This window comes from Melospiza melodia, chromosome 3 (genome assembly GCF_035770615.1).
Source record: "Melospiza melodia melodia isolate bMelMel2 chromosome 3, bMelMel2.pri, whole genome shotgun sequence".
Classification (NCBI taxonomy): Eukaryota; Metazoa; Chordata; class Aves; order Passeriformes; family Passerellidae; genus Melospiza; species Melospiza melodia.
The window spans coordinates 109,120,426-109,138,575 of NC_086196.1; the positions used below are offsets into that span (position 1 = coordinate 109,120,426).

The 18,150-nt window shown below is 39.8% G+C and overlaps 1 protein-coding gene across 4 annotated transcripts in view; it reads left to right on the forward strand.

Moving 5' to 3' along the window:
* Positions 1-18,150, forward strand: part of MACROD2 (mono-ADP ribosylhydrolase 2) — an 850,020-nt gene that overhangs the window by 591,714 nt on the left and 240,156 nt on the right. For all 4 annotated transcript variants that reach the window (XM_063152547.1, XM_063152548.1, XM_063152546.1 and 1 more), the window contains one exon: positions 8,045-8,118. In XM_063152547.1, coding sequence (XP_063008617.1) covers positions 8,045-8,118 — 74 coding nt within the window. The remainder of the gene's footprint in view (positions 1-8,044; positions 8,119-18,150) is intronic.

Sequence of the window (18,150 nt, forward strand, 5' to 3'; positions counted from 1 at the left end):
ACAACAGTATGGAACCCCTGCAACGAGATGACAACAAGCTCCAGCAAAGCCGGTAGCCCTGGTATTTTCTCTAACATTCAGCCCTTCTTCCCAAAATCCTACTCCCCATCTTGTACAAGAGGTTCCATGCTCCCTGCCTCTCCTCCTCTTCCTCCACCTCAATCTGCTGCTCCTCAGTGCATTTTCCTGGCTCCCACTCTCTGCATAAAGATCCCTCAGCAAGAGGAGTGAGCCTCTCATGGCAATTCCTACCCCTTCTCCCTCTGCCTGGCCTATGGTGGCAGACATATTAGTAGTAAGTTGGTGGCACATCAAGAATATCTCTACTTCAGATAAGCCTTCAATTGAAGCCTGCAATCAATAGCAGCATGCCATGAGGAGCAGTGCTTGGCAAGGTACAGAATCATTACTTTATTTCCACTGCTGAACAGATCATCCCTTGGTGCTTGGAGACTGTGTGTGTCAAGGTGGGCCTGGGAATGGTGTCAGTGTAGGTTAAGGAGGTCCAATGCCCTGCACCACATGTTTCAAGAGCAAATTCCAGTTTCAAGTGGAATTCAGAGCATGTGGGTGCACAGGGGTTGTTTTGATTGAGTTTTATCTCCTGTGGCATTAGCGAGATACTTTAGGAAGGTAGGATTGATTCCTTACACTTTGCTACACTTGAGAACAACAGGGTATTTTTATTTAAATCAGTGGGTAGAATAAATATTTAACCATGTTGGAATTGTTACTAGACTGAGGCCAATATCCCATTGCTGTGCAATTCAGTGTATGATGGGAGATTTCACAGCTGAGTAGTGCTTTACGCTTTGTTTCAAAGTACTTTGGCTGTATTATGTTGCCACCCTTAAACCCAACTTGCTTGTTATATATGGCAAAAGAGAAGATTTAATACTCTGCATTAGAAAGCTCATGTGCACTTTGAGATCTCTTTCAATTAACATTTCTTTGTACAAGGTTTGTTTCTGGAATAGCAATTCTGGTTATGGTATAAAGTGTATTTAAAGGAGAATGATGTGCTTGAGCTCAGGAACAGCTGTACACATGTGTTTAAACAGCTGTATAGTTTACACAGACATTGCATATGCACCCTCATAGGCAGATTTTATAATTGCAAAACTACCTGCATGATTATATCTTCCACTTGCATTTGCATTGTGTAGGCTTTCTCCTGCCATAGGAGAATGCTAATGGCAAGAGCAGTGAGATCTTTTTGCTTTCAGTGTTGCACTGGTGTCTGTCTGATCTTTCCCCTACTGTGCTCATCTTGAAGCCTAATTTTCTGCTTGGGATTAGAAATTCCCTGACAGACAGAAAAGCTCCATCACACAGCACAGTAAACAGCACAGCTACAAAGCAGTTTTGATTTCCAGAGTCTCCAAGTATTGCTTGCTGTGTTTTTTTACAAGACTGCTACAGAATCCATTTCTCTGTGATGTATTTCCTGCAAGCATACTCCTTTACAAATGCTGGAAAAGTGAAGCCAAAACCTAGACTCCTAATAAAAAGGATCTACTACTACTGCAGAAAAGTGAAAATCTTACACACATACAGCTCTCCTTCAGAATGGCATTCTGATATTTCTTTCAGTAAGGTACTTGCAGGGGAGCACTCTTCCTCCTCAGTAGTCCAAAGGTAAATGCATTTTCACTAAAAATTTGTCCCTCCTCCAATGTTAATAAATTACAAACACCTCAGTAAATTTGAAATGTATTTTTTCTTCAGTGGAATCTTTAGACTTACTGGTGCAAGCCTCTGTTCACATGACCTACATGATTACCTTGTATGTCTCTGCTCAGCTGACACTTTTAACACAGTTATAGGGCAGATATTTTTCCAATGATAACAACATGGCAGAGCATGAAGTGAAGCATGGTGTGGTATTGCGTATTTCAGAGAGAACAGCTGTGACCTAGTTTGTCTTGCACTGTAGCCACCTTTTGGCAACTTCCAGCTGCAGCCCTAAGCTGAGCCCAGATGTAGAATGGAACAGAAAAGCACCTGAGCGGCAGATGGTGCAGGTGAGTTGATGTGCTGATTGCACAAGAGGCCACTCTCAGCCAGCACACCCTGGGCACCTCTTCTGACAAGCCAAGGCTGAGCAAGCCCTGGCTTGTCAGGACAGTCCATGTGTCTTGACCTCCAACTTGTCTTGATTTTGCTGGCTTGTGTGAGTTCCATCATGCTCCCTTGTGTCCGCATTGACCCTGACTGACTTAACCACGGATCCCTGTCTTAGTGCACTTCTGCAAATTAAGAAAGGCTCTCCCTTATTTCAATTCTCTACCAGCTTAGTGTCTCTGTATCAGGGCAGAAAAGTTCTTGTGAGCTTCTTTATTAACCACCTTCCACCAGCTGCATCTGTCATGTCAGTTGAATGCAAGTGGAAATGATTTCTCAGAACTGCATGTGGTTTTCTGTAGCTGCTGAATTTTTTTCACTCAAAGGTTTGCACCTTTCTTAGGAGCAATTGAGAAGTGTATAATGATTTCTTCAGAATAATGTTTTCTTTATGCATTTTGAAGATTTCTTATTCCCCCTTCTTTATTTTACATGAAAGATAATTAATTAGTGTAGCACAGTCTGTGAAGGATACAGTGAATTGGTGCGGCTTTGTTTCTTGGGGTAACAGAAAGGTTACTGGCTTTTCACAGTACTTAATTCCATTTTCTTAGAGTTAGTTTTTGAGTGGACAGCAAATAAGGTTTTCTCTGGCTGAATGAGTTCAATAAGGCAAGGTAGGTTATTTAGCAGAAGATTCATGGCTCTTCAGTTTAGTCTTCAACATAGCCGATCCATATGAGGGTACTTTCTTTCCAAGTTATGAGAGTCCACAAAAATGATCAAGGTAGGAACTTAGCTGGTTTGTCCAATCACTATGTGACAATGATTATTTAAAAAAATTTAAAAAAGAAAAGGAAGAGTGAGTGAAAAAAAGACAAAAAGCTCAAGAATAGCAAGACAATAAGCTTTTTGGTAGAATACTATCATCTCTCTCCAAACAGAATGGATTTACCATGGTAATGGGAATCAACATGAATTCATGAGTGAATTAATTTTGACTACTAAAATACATCTCTGACAAGATGATTGTATGGGATCAGTTGCAAGATTATTCTGTTTATTTCACAGCTGAAGGACAAGTGGATGTATTGAGTTAACCCTACCTCAGGCATGCTGGGCTGTCTATCTCATTTGTTCTCTTTTGTTGTCCTAAGCACTTTCTGCATTGTCAACAGCTGGCCTTAACCCACATGGCCATAATGAAGTGCAGTTATTTATGTGTTGGTTGTGATTCACAAGGTATTTGCAGCACCAATAATCATATCAGGTTTCAGAACATGTATAGAATAAATTCTTAGTACCTTTTTTCCTCTTCTTCCCCACCTATTTCTTTTAAAGCATCTTTGTATTCCGTGCCATCTGGTGCTGATGATTCCCACATAGCAAGTACTTGATGCACGGTGGAGATACCCTGTCATACTGACTGCAGAGATGGCCTTCAATGCAGTCCCCCAGTTTAAAAATGTGACAAGCTACTATTTGGAGAGCATCATTTATATATCTGTAAACATACTGACAAATTTATAAACTTAAAACATGGAAGTTTTTCCGTTTTAACAGTCTTGTTGATTAAGCTGTGGGACTCAGGGTTGATTTTAGTACACAGGAACAGTCTGCAAACTGTTACATCTTGATATATGCACAAATATGCCAGTGTAGATATTTTTCTGAGGAAAATATGAAAATACATAATGATTATTTGTGTTGATGTGCATTTGGTTCTTTTCATGATTTGCTTCAAAATTAAACCATTAAAACTGGCAAATAAGAATATAAGACCATGACAAGCCTTTTAGAATCCATAGAGAAGGGAACATTTTAAATTAATAAAAACCTGCCTAGCACTTAGGCTGTGCTAGCAAAAAAGGATAGAGACCTTTTTGTACCAGAAGGAGTTGATTTACAGAAAACATTAGCTATCTCAGTTGAACTGACAAATTATAACACTTATCACTGCGGCTTACTGAAGTGATTTTTCTGGATTGACATTTGCTTGTTAGTATTATAGCCCTCCTGTTATAATCTGTTATCTTAATCCTCAGGTAGGTCATATTAAAGTTTGATTACTTAATACCAGTGTTTTGTTAATGGACTCTTCATGGGGAGGTGGCATTACCTGATTGTAAGTTAGACATATTTTGTAAGACTGGATCAAGCCCAGTAAAAGAGGCAGATAAAGCTACCAGCATCTCCACAAAGTTTGGGAGTCCCTGAAATTGATTTCTGTTAGTTGTGTGTCTCAAAACCCTTGTTGCTCTGTTATGCTTTGAAGAACATTGTGCAGGGCTGGATTTGGACTCTGTGATCCTGTGGGTGCATTTCAACTCAGAATAGTCTATGATTCTATGGACTGCTGGTATATGTTTTTCTGATATTGCACAGATGAATTAGGCATAGTAAAGACATTCATAATTATTAAATGTTTCTCCACTGAATCCCCCAAGCACAAAAGACTGAGTAATTACACAAGGGTGTCTAACAACAGGGAATTCACTGCATATTTTGTGTACTTTGATGAAACAGGACAATTTATGTTCTTTCCAGTTGCATTCCAGGGAAGCAATACAAAATTTAATGGAAATAACAGTGTGTATCTCTAGTTACTTAGTTCTCCTCCACACTCTTCTCCTCTAAAACAGCACATTTATTTCAATCAGATCCATCCAAATAATTCTGCCATATCTTATCATGCCTTTGCAGGAAAATTATGGCGATGATGACTGAAAGGACTGTCACAGCCTAGGGCTTGCTTTGCCCGCTGTTTCACAGGTCCGGGTTACAATTTCCAGGAATAAGTTGGTAAAGCCCTGCAAAGAGTTGCAGAATCTTGTAAGTTTGAAGACCTCTCAAAGGAAGCTTTCCTAGGCTGTCACTGTGGGTAGTGTCTGTGCAAACACATACCAAAAGCAGTGGAGATCAGATGAGGTGCATTTATGTGATGGTAGCAAGGTGCACACCGTGGTTCCTGCGGAGTTAGAAGGTTTGTACCCACTGTGCCATCAGCTGTGATGATGAAAGCTGTGCTGTAAAGGGTGGCTGCTGAGCTCAGAGGGGCACCAGAGGAGTGGCTCCTGCTCCAATCCAGGATTTTGCTGTACTTAAGGAGCTGGGATCCTGGTAATGGATGGTGAGATGTGATCACTTGGCGCTGCAAAATGCAGATGGTGGCAGTAAAATTGTCATTTGCTGAAGCAGCTCTTCAGGAAGCAGACACAGCCTGCCCTGGTTTTTGGTATGGGTGGGTATGTTGCCAAGGTGTTTGCTGTGGCAGTGGGGAATGTAAAAAGCTCAGTCCAAGTTAGATACCTGCGTCTGTGGGTCTGTGCACTTCCCCACACACCTGTCCATGACATACAACCTGCCAACCCTCTCTTTTTCTCCATGCAGACAAACACAGTGAAGTCCTGAACCTCATGGCCCACGTGTGCTTTTTTGTGCCCTCGTCCTTTTCAGTATGCTGGAGGAGCACTCACTGCAGTAACATGGCCCACTGTCACTCATTACTTTACCTGTTTTATCTTTTGTGAAATTGAGCCTTTAGCCAGAATTGCCTGAGCTGCTGCTCCAGCAGTCAGTAAACTGTGAGGCACCTCGAGCTCATTTCTCTCAAGTAATTTGATTCCCACGTGCTTCCTGAGATTGCTTTTTCTCTGAAAGAGGGATGGGGGTACAGATGGGAGCAAACCAGAAATGTTCCAGCAGGCAAATGTCGGCTAGAGATAAAAACAATGCAAAAGTGTGTTTTAACAGATCCCATCTTGCTTTATCTTCCTTTAACCCAGTCCATAAACAAAAATGTTTTTCTGTTTGAGAATCAGACACACGGGGGTTTTTGTGCTGGTGCAAGGTTTGCAACAGGAGGCTAATTCCATCCTGCTTATGCATATAGTCAGTAAGATAATCCTTTCCCTAAAATTTGCAGAAATGTGTGTAAAATGCTAATTAGATGATCCTTTTTGGGGGGTAGCTGATCATAAAATACTCTGATGGATTTCAGCATATTTTCTGAAATCACACACAGAATTCAAGGCTGTTTATTTAGGTTGCAGCACTGTTTCCTTTACATTGTGGTGACTTAGTAGTAATTGAAAACCAGTTTTCTAGATAAGGTTCTATTTAAGACTGGTTAGTATGGCGGCAGTTTCTAAACAGTGTACAATTTATGGAGAGATTCTATACAATATCCGGTGCTTTATCACCATTTTGGCCAGCTACCCTGCTGCAAGGGAGTGAAAAACAAGCCTGAAAAGTTAATCTTGCTGGAGGGAGCATTGTTCTGAAAATAAACCATTCAGTGCATAAACAATAGTATATCAGTTGTCTGAAATACGCATTTGTCCCTCTGCACGGTGTTCATTTTATGTCCAGGCAGAGCTACCACACTCAGGGTATGGAATTTCTGTGTGAAAAAGCCCCAGTTTGTCAGCTAGGATATTACTAATTTGAGCAGATGGTCTGCTTAGAGCTCTGTTATTTTGTGTTATGAAAATGAGGCTGCTGGAAGTCCCCGCTCTGGGTTTCGTTAGTGGTCGTTAGCTGGTGTCATGAGACATATGCCTTGATGACATCAGCAGCATTATTAAATGTTGCAAGAATTTATTTTCCCAGCAGCAAGGGAAGTATCCACAGTAACATTTGTAGGGTCTAAGCTAGTTTTCTATCTTGGACTTGGTAACTTTTTTTTTTTAATGTAAAAATATGCTTTATTGAGAAATGTATTCAAAGGACGCACATGCTAAATGTTATCCAAAATTAAGTATTTTGCCTGTTTTTCTTGATGAATTGTTGTCATCTGTCACTTCAGAAGAGTACACATGCTGCTGGAGCAAATCTTTGCAGAGTCAATTTACAGGAAGTGATGTTTTGGGAATGTGATTCAGTGGAGGGATTTTGGTTTAGGTTGGATTTTTTCCTAATCTTGCATTGCACAAATTCTGAAAAAGGGTTAAAGAAAATATAAGTCAAAAAGCTGAGAATTTATAACTTTTTGCAGTATCTGTGTTTCAGCTTATGGTGCAAGGGTGATGTAAGAAAGGCTGTATCTACACAGCTGTATGCCAAATTTCATGACTCTTTCTAACCCTGTTGCTTGCTTGTCCACTGTGCCTGCAGCTCCACCTCTTCAAAGCCTGTTCTATTAATCTCACCTACTGAGAGAGATTCATGCAGCTTATGGGGTTTTATTTTTAAATCTTCACAGAAACGATTTGCTGCCCCCAAGTTAGGAATTGAAATGAAAATTAAATTAAGGAGGCTAAGTAATGAAAGCATCCATGGATTTGATAGGTAGAAACCATCAAAGCAAAAAGTATGTATCCCAGGAAAGAGTTTTGTTATTGTTTAGTGCTGGGGGGAATTGCTATTGCTAATGTATCGTGCAATGCAAGGTCTTAAGTTCATACGCTTATGCTTCATGACTTCTTTAATTTCCAAAGTTGTTTATTATGATTCAGGTCATAAATTGAGAGATTTCCAAATCAAACATTTCTCTCTTTATAAGGCCTATGGCACTGGGGTCATAGTGTGGTGTGGTTTTGCTGACAGATGGATTAAAAAAAGAAAGCCTTGAGAAAGCCCTTATGCCTTAAGAAATGTCTGAATTTTTCCTGCTGCCTTGAAATGTAAGCCCAGTATTTGTTACTGTGATATATGTGTTGAATGCTTGCCTGTCCAGTATGGCACATGATAGCTCTCTATTGTTTCTTCTTCTCTTGAGCAGTGGACTTCTCTTAACCAGAGTCAAAGAAAAAAAAAATCCAATAAAACATTGTTGTGTCTATTTTCAATTTATTTAGCTGGGGAAAAATTCAACAGATGTTGCCTAAAACCTTTATACAAATCTGTGAAGAAGGGAGTTGACCAGCTGTAATTCCAAAATATTTTAAAGAATAAGAAGGAAAACAACCCAGATTTTTGTTGTCTTGTATGTAAAAGAAATTATACCTTTTATTTATCTCCCATTTCTTCTCTTTTTTAGGTTTTCCAAACGAGCCTGCTGCTGTCATTGCCCTTAGCACTATTAAGGAATGGTTAAGCAAGAATCACAATGAGGTATGGAACAAATTTTTTTTTCAGATTTCTGTTTAAGGTTATGTTATTTGACTCCAAAACTGTGAAAAGAGTAAACATAGGCTTGAGCCTTGAAGTCAGGTCAGGACATTATAGCCAGTGGAAGATTTTTATATCTAAAAGCTATACTAGAGTTCAAAGGAAATACCTTTGTTTGAAACCATACTGTGCATTTTCTGTGAATTTCCTGTGCATTGTAATCTTTCCTGGCAAAGCAGAAGACTGTTCTCTTCCTAAGCTGGTTCTGAGTGTCAGAGTTTTTGGGTAATAATGAGGAGATTCTTGGAAAGGAGATGTGCACACCAGTTGTCACTGGAAACGGCCACCAAAGGTCAGTGGTGTGCCAGAGGTCACTTTACTGTAAAGACCTGTAGGTTCCCATTTTATGTTTTCATTAATTTTTTTATTTACTTCTATTTAGTGTCACTAAATATGTTATTTTTTATTAGTACCGGTCATCTTCCAGTGGCAACATAATAGTGATTGTTTGTACAAGACAAAAAATGCTTTCAACAGAATGATCTGCATCTCTCCCCTTCCCAGTGTTTGTCTTTCTCTATTCCTAGTGTTGGGTTGCAGAAGTGCAGCAAACAAGTGGCAAAACAAATAATATCATAATGTCTTAAAGTAGCAGTCTGCCTGTTTCCTTGTGACTATAGCCAGCAGATTTCAGACAGTTGAAGTTGTTTGGTATTTTGTCTGAAAATGTTGAACAAAGCATGCAGTGGAGAAGCACTGCATACAAGGACATCATTAGTAATATTTTTCCTCTAGTATATTCAAGGATATATTTTTTTCCCAAGTATCTGATATATCAGAGTATGAATTTAGTGAGTTTATGTGGTTTTGTTTGGTTTTTTTTTGCCAAATTTGGATTGAGAGGAAATAATATGTTGAGATTTGAGTGGTACAGTTGAGGTTTTCAAACCTGGAGGTGCACTAAGGAGGGCAGACCTGTCTGGACCCTGATTATTTCAGCACTGAGTACTTGGTTGTTGTGGCTTTTGCTGCTGTCACAGTTGCTTCCCACAGCTAGAAAGATGAGCAGTGAAGCAGGGATTTGGGGTGGACAGACTTGATTAACACTATTAGGGCCTAAATCTCACCACCTTAGCCCTAAACTTACATTTTTGGGATCTTGTCTGTTTCTAAGTTTAATCTTGATGTGTAAGGTTAAAACCAGTATGTTTGTGGTGCTTACCATCTTATAATTTCTACTAGCTTCATTTTAACCCTATCATTTACAAAATAGGCTAAAAGGTTTGGTTTTATTTTTTGCTCCAGAAATAAGCATTTCTTCCTCAAAAACTGAGTCTGTATTGTATGTACACCTCCTGCCTTGCTCCTCACAAACTCCAATTTAACCAGAATTACCTGTAACTAAGTAGCTGTTGTTTATAATATTTGGACAGTGAAAGGAGTCCAGGCTAAATTCAAAGCAATTATTTGAAGTTATTCTACTCATTTTACACCACAGTTGATTTTTCAATTTGGACTATTATGGCTCATAGTTGTTGTCCTAAATGTGTTTTTCCTAACATCCTGAATCCCAACCTCACCAAGCTGAGGTCTCACTCTTTGATGCACTTGGAGATGTATGGGTGGTGCAATTATTGCATATTACTGGTGATGATGATGATGACTCAGAGCTGTTCCCCCTTTGATTTTCAAAGGAAGTAGAGTATTATGTTTCTGTCAAGGTATGTTTTGAGGGTTTGGTTATCCACAACTTTGTGCTTTCTCACATGAAGCTTACTGTCTTCCTGAGGTTTTTCCACAATCCTTTGGCTTAAGTTTTAGATTATGGCATACTAGCATGTTTTACTTGTCTTAAACAGGACAGCAGCAAAATGAAGGTAATTCATTTTATGAAGGACAGCAGTAACTTTTGCAGTAAAAGGGATCTTTGGGAAGCATATCATTACTGGGTTTCTGTCATTTAATGCATATAGCAATGTGGGCATAGTTACCTGGTTTAAAAGAACTGTGTCAAGTGTCAATCTGATCCATTTTATATTGTTATGGAACCACAGAATGTTTTGCATTGCAAGGAACCTTGAAGTGCATCTAATTCCAGCCCCTGCTGTGGGCAGGGATGCTACCCACTGTGCCAGGCTGCTCAGGGCCCCATCCATCCTGGCCTTGAACACTGTCAGGGCTGTGTACACTTACTCCCTTGGACTAGATTTTGTGTTTTGAGTAATAATATTATACATTACCCAATCTTTTCCCCAAAGTAGCTCATCATACAGCGATGGAATTAAGGGACTTTTTGTGCTTTAATATGGTCTCCTCTTATTGCACACAGCCATATGATATAGTCCTTTCTACAAAGTTCTGTCTCAAAGACAGATCAATTCCCACTACACCCACTGGATGTTTAAATTCACATTTTCTAGTCTGGGAGCAAAACCCCTAATGATCTGGCACAAGGGCAGCTTTTCAGAGTGCTGTCTGCATCTCATTCCTGTTACCACTGAGCCAAACCTGCTCTCTGTACTGCCTGTGCTGACAGGATGAGTTGGTGTGTCCTGCTAACAGCCTCTCCTGAGCAAGAGAGGCCTCCTACCCTTGGCTCTGCCAGAGTTAAATCAATCAAAGTCAGCTTCTTCCCCTCAACCTCTGCTCTGCAATCTGCCTTGCCTGTGAGAAGGTTCTGCTCCTTTAGTCCCAAAGGTGTCTGGCAGCCAGTCGTGCCCTTGGACCTGAACACTCACAGAGGTCTCAAACTGCTTGATTGTGGAAAGTGAATTGACTGATTGAATTCAAGAAGTTTTAGTGCAAGATAGAGAGCATGCTCACCAGGGAATCTCCCTCCATAGCAATATACCTGGCAAAACCAGGCAGGTGAATAAGAAGGAAAGCTGATAAATTTCCAAGTCTTTTGTTGTGCTCTACAGCAGCCATGTCTTGTCTGCCTTCCAGCAGCCCAGGAATCTGTGACCAATTTGAGAAAGATAAAGGAATATTCTTGTTTTCATCTCTCTACCTTTCTGTAGTACTTCTTTCCTTTGATGGTGTAATGAAGATGTTTCAGATATTGATATTAATTCCAAATATAAATAAAGCAGTTGCTATATTCCTTAGTCAGCCCAGAGGCCTGAAAATGTGACTTGAAGGACTTCTGCAAGCTGTGTTAGAGTCCTGCAAATTTCTCTGTCACAGTATTTAAAAGACAAGTGATTTGCATTTAATAAAAGGTTTTCTTATCCAAGCCCATGGTTGTGCTTGACCCCTCAGGTGTTTGTATAAAAACTTATTAGCATGCTTAACTCTGATGTCACTTAGATGAATGTCTCATTACCATGCAAATGGAGTTAGCTGCTTTCTGAGGTTAATTGTTACAAAGCAACAGAGAGGTATTTCTATTGTAATTTACTTAACACACAGCCACCATAGTCCAGCAGCCTAAAACTCAACTACAAAAAGTTGTCTGGAAAAAACAACCATATTTTAGGTAGTGGTTTGGACTCAGTTTTGTGCAGCAACAGCAGCACCCTTCCACTCTTGAAATGAAACCCTCAGTCAAACTAATCTCTGGCCGTGCTTTACACCCAGGTTTGCTGACTTGCAGCCAGGGGGCAAATCTAGTTTAGAAGCTGGTAAATGGTGTTATGCTGTAAGTGTAGAAATCCCTTGGAGCAAGCTCCCCAGTATGGCCTCAGTCAGCAGTAGTGGTTAATTTACTGCAGACCACCTAGGCTATCTCCTTAGCAGACTGTGCTTTCACTTTGCACAAAGTGCTCCAGAGGTTTAATAGAATTCTTCAGAGCACAAAATAGAACTGGAGTTCACTCTTTAGGAAATTACACCCTGGGATTCATTTTAAAATGCACATGAAGCTTTTTAAACAGGTCAGAATATTTGTTTCTGGGATAATTTGGCAAGGTTTGAGGTGTTACTAGCTGATTTCCTGTATCTCAAAAACATTATGACAGCTTTAAATACTGGACCTCCTACATTATTGGGGGTGATGGGGAAAGGGTTATCTTTGGGTTTTTGTGGCAGATATATAGAAATATTTCCAATGATAGAAATTATCTACTTCTGCTTTGCTGTGTTTCTCAAAAGGGTGAAAAATAAAAAGACCTCAGTGTGTGCCGTACCATACAATACACTGACATGGAAAGCCTCAGGACTTTTTCACTGCTCAAAAAAAGACTTTAATTTAACAGCACATTTAATTCAAAGTATTGTTCTTTCTCTTGCACAATATCTCACAACATTTAATACACACCCTGGTAGAACAACTAGGAAGGTGCAATGGCAATGTGTGTCTGCCAGTGAAATAACTGATACAAATTAAAAGCACATAAATGAGAAATAAATAGACGCATTCTGAATTCCTTTTCATTAGACTCACTGCTGAAGAGAGATTTTGTTTCTTATTTTGCCTGAAGTACATGAGACTTAGGTCCTTGTCTTTTAGCAGCTCATTATAAATCATCCCACAGCCGAAAAAAAAAAAAAAAAGTGAACATTTCCAGCAAAGCAGGATGCGCCAAATCCCAGTCCAGCTGAAATTAGTGGAAGTCTGTTTTAAAGGGGGTGGGGAGGTGGTCAGGATAGCATTTGCTATGCTCCTCCTGGCAAAAATGTTCATGAGGAAGCCCCTGTTTCTCTAGTTAGGCACACTCCAAGCTGGGTGTCCTGTTCTTGTGCTTCCTTTGATGTTGTGCTCCATCCAAATATGATATGTGGGGGAGTTTTCCACTATTAATGTAGCTAAAGGTAGATATCTCATGCAGCTAAAGTGGTGCTGGGTACTGTGACCAGTTTGGAGAGAGATAGTGTGATGAGCAGCTACTGCCTGCGAGGGCAGAGCAAAGGGAGCTCTCTATTGCACAAAGCAGGCTTGCCTGAAAGATCATTTAAATATTAATTTTATTGTGTTTTTAATTTCTCTAACCCCCTGATTTTTGTGGTCTCAGCAATCTAATTCTGGCTCTTCATTCTTCAGAGACAATTAAACAAAGTGGCATCTAGAGATGAGGTCTGGGCTTTATCTCTGCAGAAGGATGCAGATGGAGACAGCTTGTCTTGGAGAATGTTGCCTGATGCAGTTCCATTTAATGTAACCTCAGTTAGATTTCCCTAGGGCAGAGCAACTAACTTTCAACATGTATTCCAGAAAGGAGTGGAGTAGCTTAACTGGCAATATTTAATTAATGAAAACCAGTGCAAAAAAACCCCAAACATGTATATTAATGCAAACAGCTCCCCTTAAGACAGCATGACTTTTACTTTTGTTTTGTTAGCTTTCATGTTTACAGTTTTATAGTTGTCAACAAAACCATGTGAAATTTTGACAAAAATTACATGTATTTATGCCTAAGGCGATATCTTTTAGTTTGGGCCTGCAGTGACATGTATTTATTGTAAAGAACATTTATTACTCAGAAATAAAGTTCTGAAAATGCAGGTTTCAATAGAAGCCACTGACAGATCCTCAAGGACAGCAAGGGTGCCGATAAAAATTCATCCGGCTATTTTGGTCGCTCTGATATGCCAGTATCACTTGATTAACATAATCTCCTCCCCTCCCCCAGCTCTGTTCTCTTGGGTAGGTTAAAAAATGATCTCCTTTCTATTTCTACATTCTAATTAGGTGGTAATCATATGCTGCTCTGATTGAAATGAAAATCAGCCATCATGCCACTGTCATCTTGCTGAAGACGAGAAAAAAAAATGCTTTTCAACTGGTACAAAATTTAAATGATTTGCTTGCTCTGTATAGCTGCTCTCTCACCAGCCTCAGGGAGATTCAGTGCTGTCCCCAAAGCCCAAATCTAAGTATCATCCCCACAGACAATTCATTTTCTGAAATGATAAGGCAGCTGCCAAGGCAGCAATGCTTTTCTTCTGTGTTCTTCAGGCTGCTGTTTAGTTAGAGGGGTGATAAAGGGAAGCGGACAAAGCCTGTCTTTGTTACACGTAATACTTTATTTATTAAGTTGAAAAGGTTTTGGTATTTTTGCTACAGCTACTGAGAAGCAGGCAGGATGTATCTCTCCTGGACAGAACTGTTAGAGCTCATGATGGCTGGGGATGTCCCAGGCCAATGTCCTGTGCTGTGGTTTCTGAGATGGTCATTTGTTACCAAAATGAAACTGGGAGGAAGGATTTGGAGCCACGGCTTTCTGTCAATGCTTCCCTCTAAAATTTGTGGAGGATTGAGGAAATCCATGCATAGTGTAGATGTTTTCACTGAATACATCCTTGTAAAAATACATCCCTGTCTAACCTTAGTGTACTGCATCAAAAACACCTTCAGTAACTCCACTGCAGCTAATGAGTGTCACTAATACAAAACAGAGCTCTGCATGGGTTCTTTTGTGTTTACAGCAGTTAACTATCTAATAATTGAAATTTGCCAAAGTATTTGTTCTTTTTATCCTTGCAGTTTAATAGCAGTTATGATAGCAGGAGCCTGGATAGCTTCAAACTTCTGCAGGCGTGTAACTGAATTAACAAAATTGTCTGCTTCAGGGCTGAGATTTTGCTTTGTTTTTTTGATTTATTTTTTTTCCTTGTGATTTCTGGGTGCTTGGAGAGGCCTTACTACTGTGGTGAGCAGTGTGCAAAAATACTTGAAAATAAGTAGAAACAGTGGCTTTATTTTCCTTCTTGTTACTTCTTACATGACAAAAAAGATCAGGATAACATCCTGTAAGTCTTGTACTGGCTTTCAGCCAGAAATCTGATCATTTTAACTGGCTCCTCAAATCAACACAATGCAGAAGAGGTCCAGCCTTCATTTTGGAAGGATTCAGTTAATGTTGCTGCAATTCTGGGGACTCTAAATCTGCTGGTGTTCCTCATCCTGTGTGTATGTAGGAACATGTAACTAAGGAATAACAATCCACGTAGCTTGAGTGAGATTTGTGGATAAAACACTTCATGAGTAATGGAGAAATTGTTGCAGCAATCTTTGTTTTGCTTCTGAGCTCTTCACGGTAGTAAATCGGTTGTGATTTATGTTTTGCTCTGCTTTGGTGTCCGAACTGTATCAGTGGGTTACAGCTGGGTTTAGCAGGAGCTGTGCTCAGCTGGGGTAGAGGAGGGAGATGGTGGATAACGTTTTCCTTCTGCTCTGTGGAGGTTTGCAAGGAGGCTCCTGTTGTGGAGGTATTCTCCTTTGGGAGGCTCCTCGGAGGAGCTGCCTGCCAGGGGTGGGTCTGGCTGGCAGTCACAGCAGACATGGACCAGGTGGGAGGGATGGGCAGCAGCTGCTGGCCAGGCTGCCTGCCCAGCCACAGTCCCCAGGGAAGGGGATGGCACTGCTGGCACGGGCTGCAGCCCTTCTGCACAGGGCAGGAGCTCAGGCTTGTTTCTTGCTGCTGCTGGCCCTTCCCTGGCATCCTGCAGAGTGCAGGTTGGCTTCTTTGGATGCTCTGTTCCCAACAAACTCACACGGCTGCTTTGCTTCTGGAAAGGTGCCACTTGGGTTTGATTTAAATTCAGTTCTCTTGCCTACAGTGTTTCCCAAAACAGGATGTCCAGTGTGGAACATGAGGGTGAAATAATACTGAAATACAAAAAAATACATTAGGGGAGTCTCGTACTGAAGCAATCATTGGATCACCCTATGAAGAACCGAACTGTTATGAAAGAAATAACTGTAATGAGAATATTTTGTTAGGTTTTATTCCACTTTCCCATCTAAGATCTGGCCAATTCCTATCATCATTTCCAACCACATCAGCCATCAACAGTAGGTCACAATCAAATATATGCAGCAGGAAACCCACATGGATCCTCATAGCCAGAGTGCATTCCCTATGAGGAACAGAATGAGTTTATTGCTGCTAGGCTTCAGCATCTTGACATATAGTTTGAGATATATGATTCTGACATTTAATAGGTTAGATGATATTGGCCACATACTTCATAGGTTCTGTATCCTACTGTATTCCTGGGAAGGTGAAAAATAGGTCTGTCTATGAAATAGGAAATGACAGAACAGATTGAGAAGAGCACTGTGGATGTGGAGAGCATTGACAATGAGGACCTGTGGAAAGATGGGAATGATGGCAGGCTTCCAAGATAAAAAAATGAAAATTAATACAGAACAAATTGCTTAAATTTAAATGTGAGAAGAGTTGAAGGGTGCATATGACCTTCCTACTTAGACTTCAGGACAGATTATGTGATTCTTTCATTTATTTGGGATTAATGAAAAATGGAAAATAAATTAGGTGAGCTATGAAATTCTTCACTTCCACAGGAATTGTAAGCAATGCTTCATGGAAAGAGTTTTTGAGTAAAGGCTATACAGAGACTTACTCAGGTTTTTCCTTACTTCTTACCTGATCTCCCATGAGATAAAAAATGAAATTTACCTTTTACAAGCATAGACTGTTTACAGCTACTAAATCTAAATTGAATTAATTTCTTGAAGCCTTATTTTCTTTTTACCTACATTAAAAAAAAAAGGATGAATATACTTTGTGGCTAGTAAAATAAGTAGGAAACAACCAGTGGTTAGATGATAAATACTGGTGAGGGTGAAAGCAGAATTAAGTAGCTTTAAAAGCAATATAATTTTACAGTTGAGATGAAGGTTTCCATGGCACAGAGCACAGCTTTGACTTGCAGTTATGCCTTGTAAATAAAAAGGTCAGCGTTGGAATGTCTCTCTTATTTTCTGTCTTCATCCTGATTCAGTAGCACACTTTCATTCAGGAGTAAATTTGCATTTACCAGAAGTGAATTTGGGATGCTTTTTTGAACCAGGAGTATTGAACTTCTCTCAGGTAGTATATTTGTCTCATCTTTGCTATTAGACCTAAGGTACCACTTGGTAGGACTTCCCTGCTCTTTTTTAGGCTGAAAAGAAATACTAAGAATCAGCTGCTGTATCTTCATCCACATGATGAATGCTCAGAAAATCCAGGGGAATAGGTGTTCTTCTGATTTCTCCTCCTTGCAAGAAACTAGGGCCTTTCAGGAACTCGCATCTAAATTTTCTTGATTTGATGATGTGTGAGGAAGGGCTTTTTCAAGTTCTGCATTCTTTTCTGGTTTCTTCCAGACAGCTTTTCCACACACTTAAAAGGCACTGTGCATTTAAACCTCAATCTAGCTGCATATTTTCAGGCTGGGGGAATGGTTTTATATGTAATTTTCAGCCTTTTCTGCTGGAAATTTCACCTTTTGTTTAAAGCCCCTTTGGGTTTGTGATCTAACCAATAAGTTAGAAAACCTTAGTCTTCTATTTGCATATTGAAAATCTTATCTTTTAATTTAGATGGTGATGGATTATTTTATACAAAAAAATGCATTCTATATAAATAATTTCATTTATGATTTTTGCTTTTGCATTTTTTTAATGTGCATATCAAATGTCTTCTCCATGTGTGGAAATAAGTCTTTGAACTTGCACTGTTGCTTATTGTTATAGGAGTTGGGTGCTCAAACCTGAAATGAAACAAACTTATCACAGAGCACTTTGACTCCCCTGACTTCAATCCTGATGCCTGTTGGATGATGACCTCTTCCCTGTGGACATTTAAACAAACATCTCCCTCTGGGGTTGCATATAATAATATATGATCTGTATGGTGATAACCTCCTGTTGAGAAATGTTTGAGAAGGGACAATAGAAATGAAGTGCTTTAGTCCTTCTGACTGTGTTCCCTGTTAAAATCTCTCCCTACAGACATCATATAAAGTTCATTAATATTTACAAAGCAAATATATTTCTTTTCAGACAGCTGAGGTGCCACTGCCCTTGATTTTTGTTGGATTCTATGAACTTTGATAGAGTGTTGTATAGCATAACTGCAATATCTCATTAATATGCATGCTTAGATTTGTAGAATATCCCAGACATTTTTTATCCAGCTTGATTTTTATGGGGCACATCATATGAGAATAAAATCTCATCTTAACTACAGGTTGCTTATGTGTGTATGCTGTCACTCAAACCCCTCAGATGGGATCTGAGTCTTCATGGGAGTTTGGGAAATGCCTGGCATGCTCTTGGTACTGAATCACTTATTAGCAAGGTGG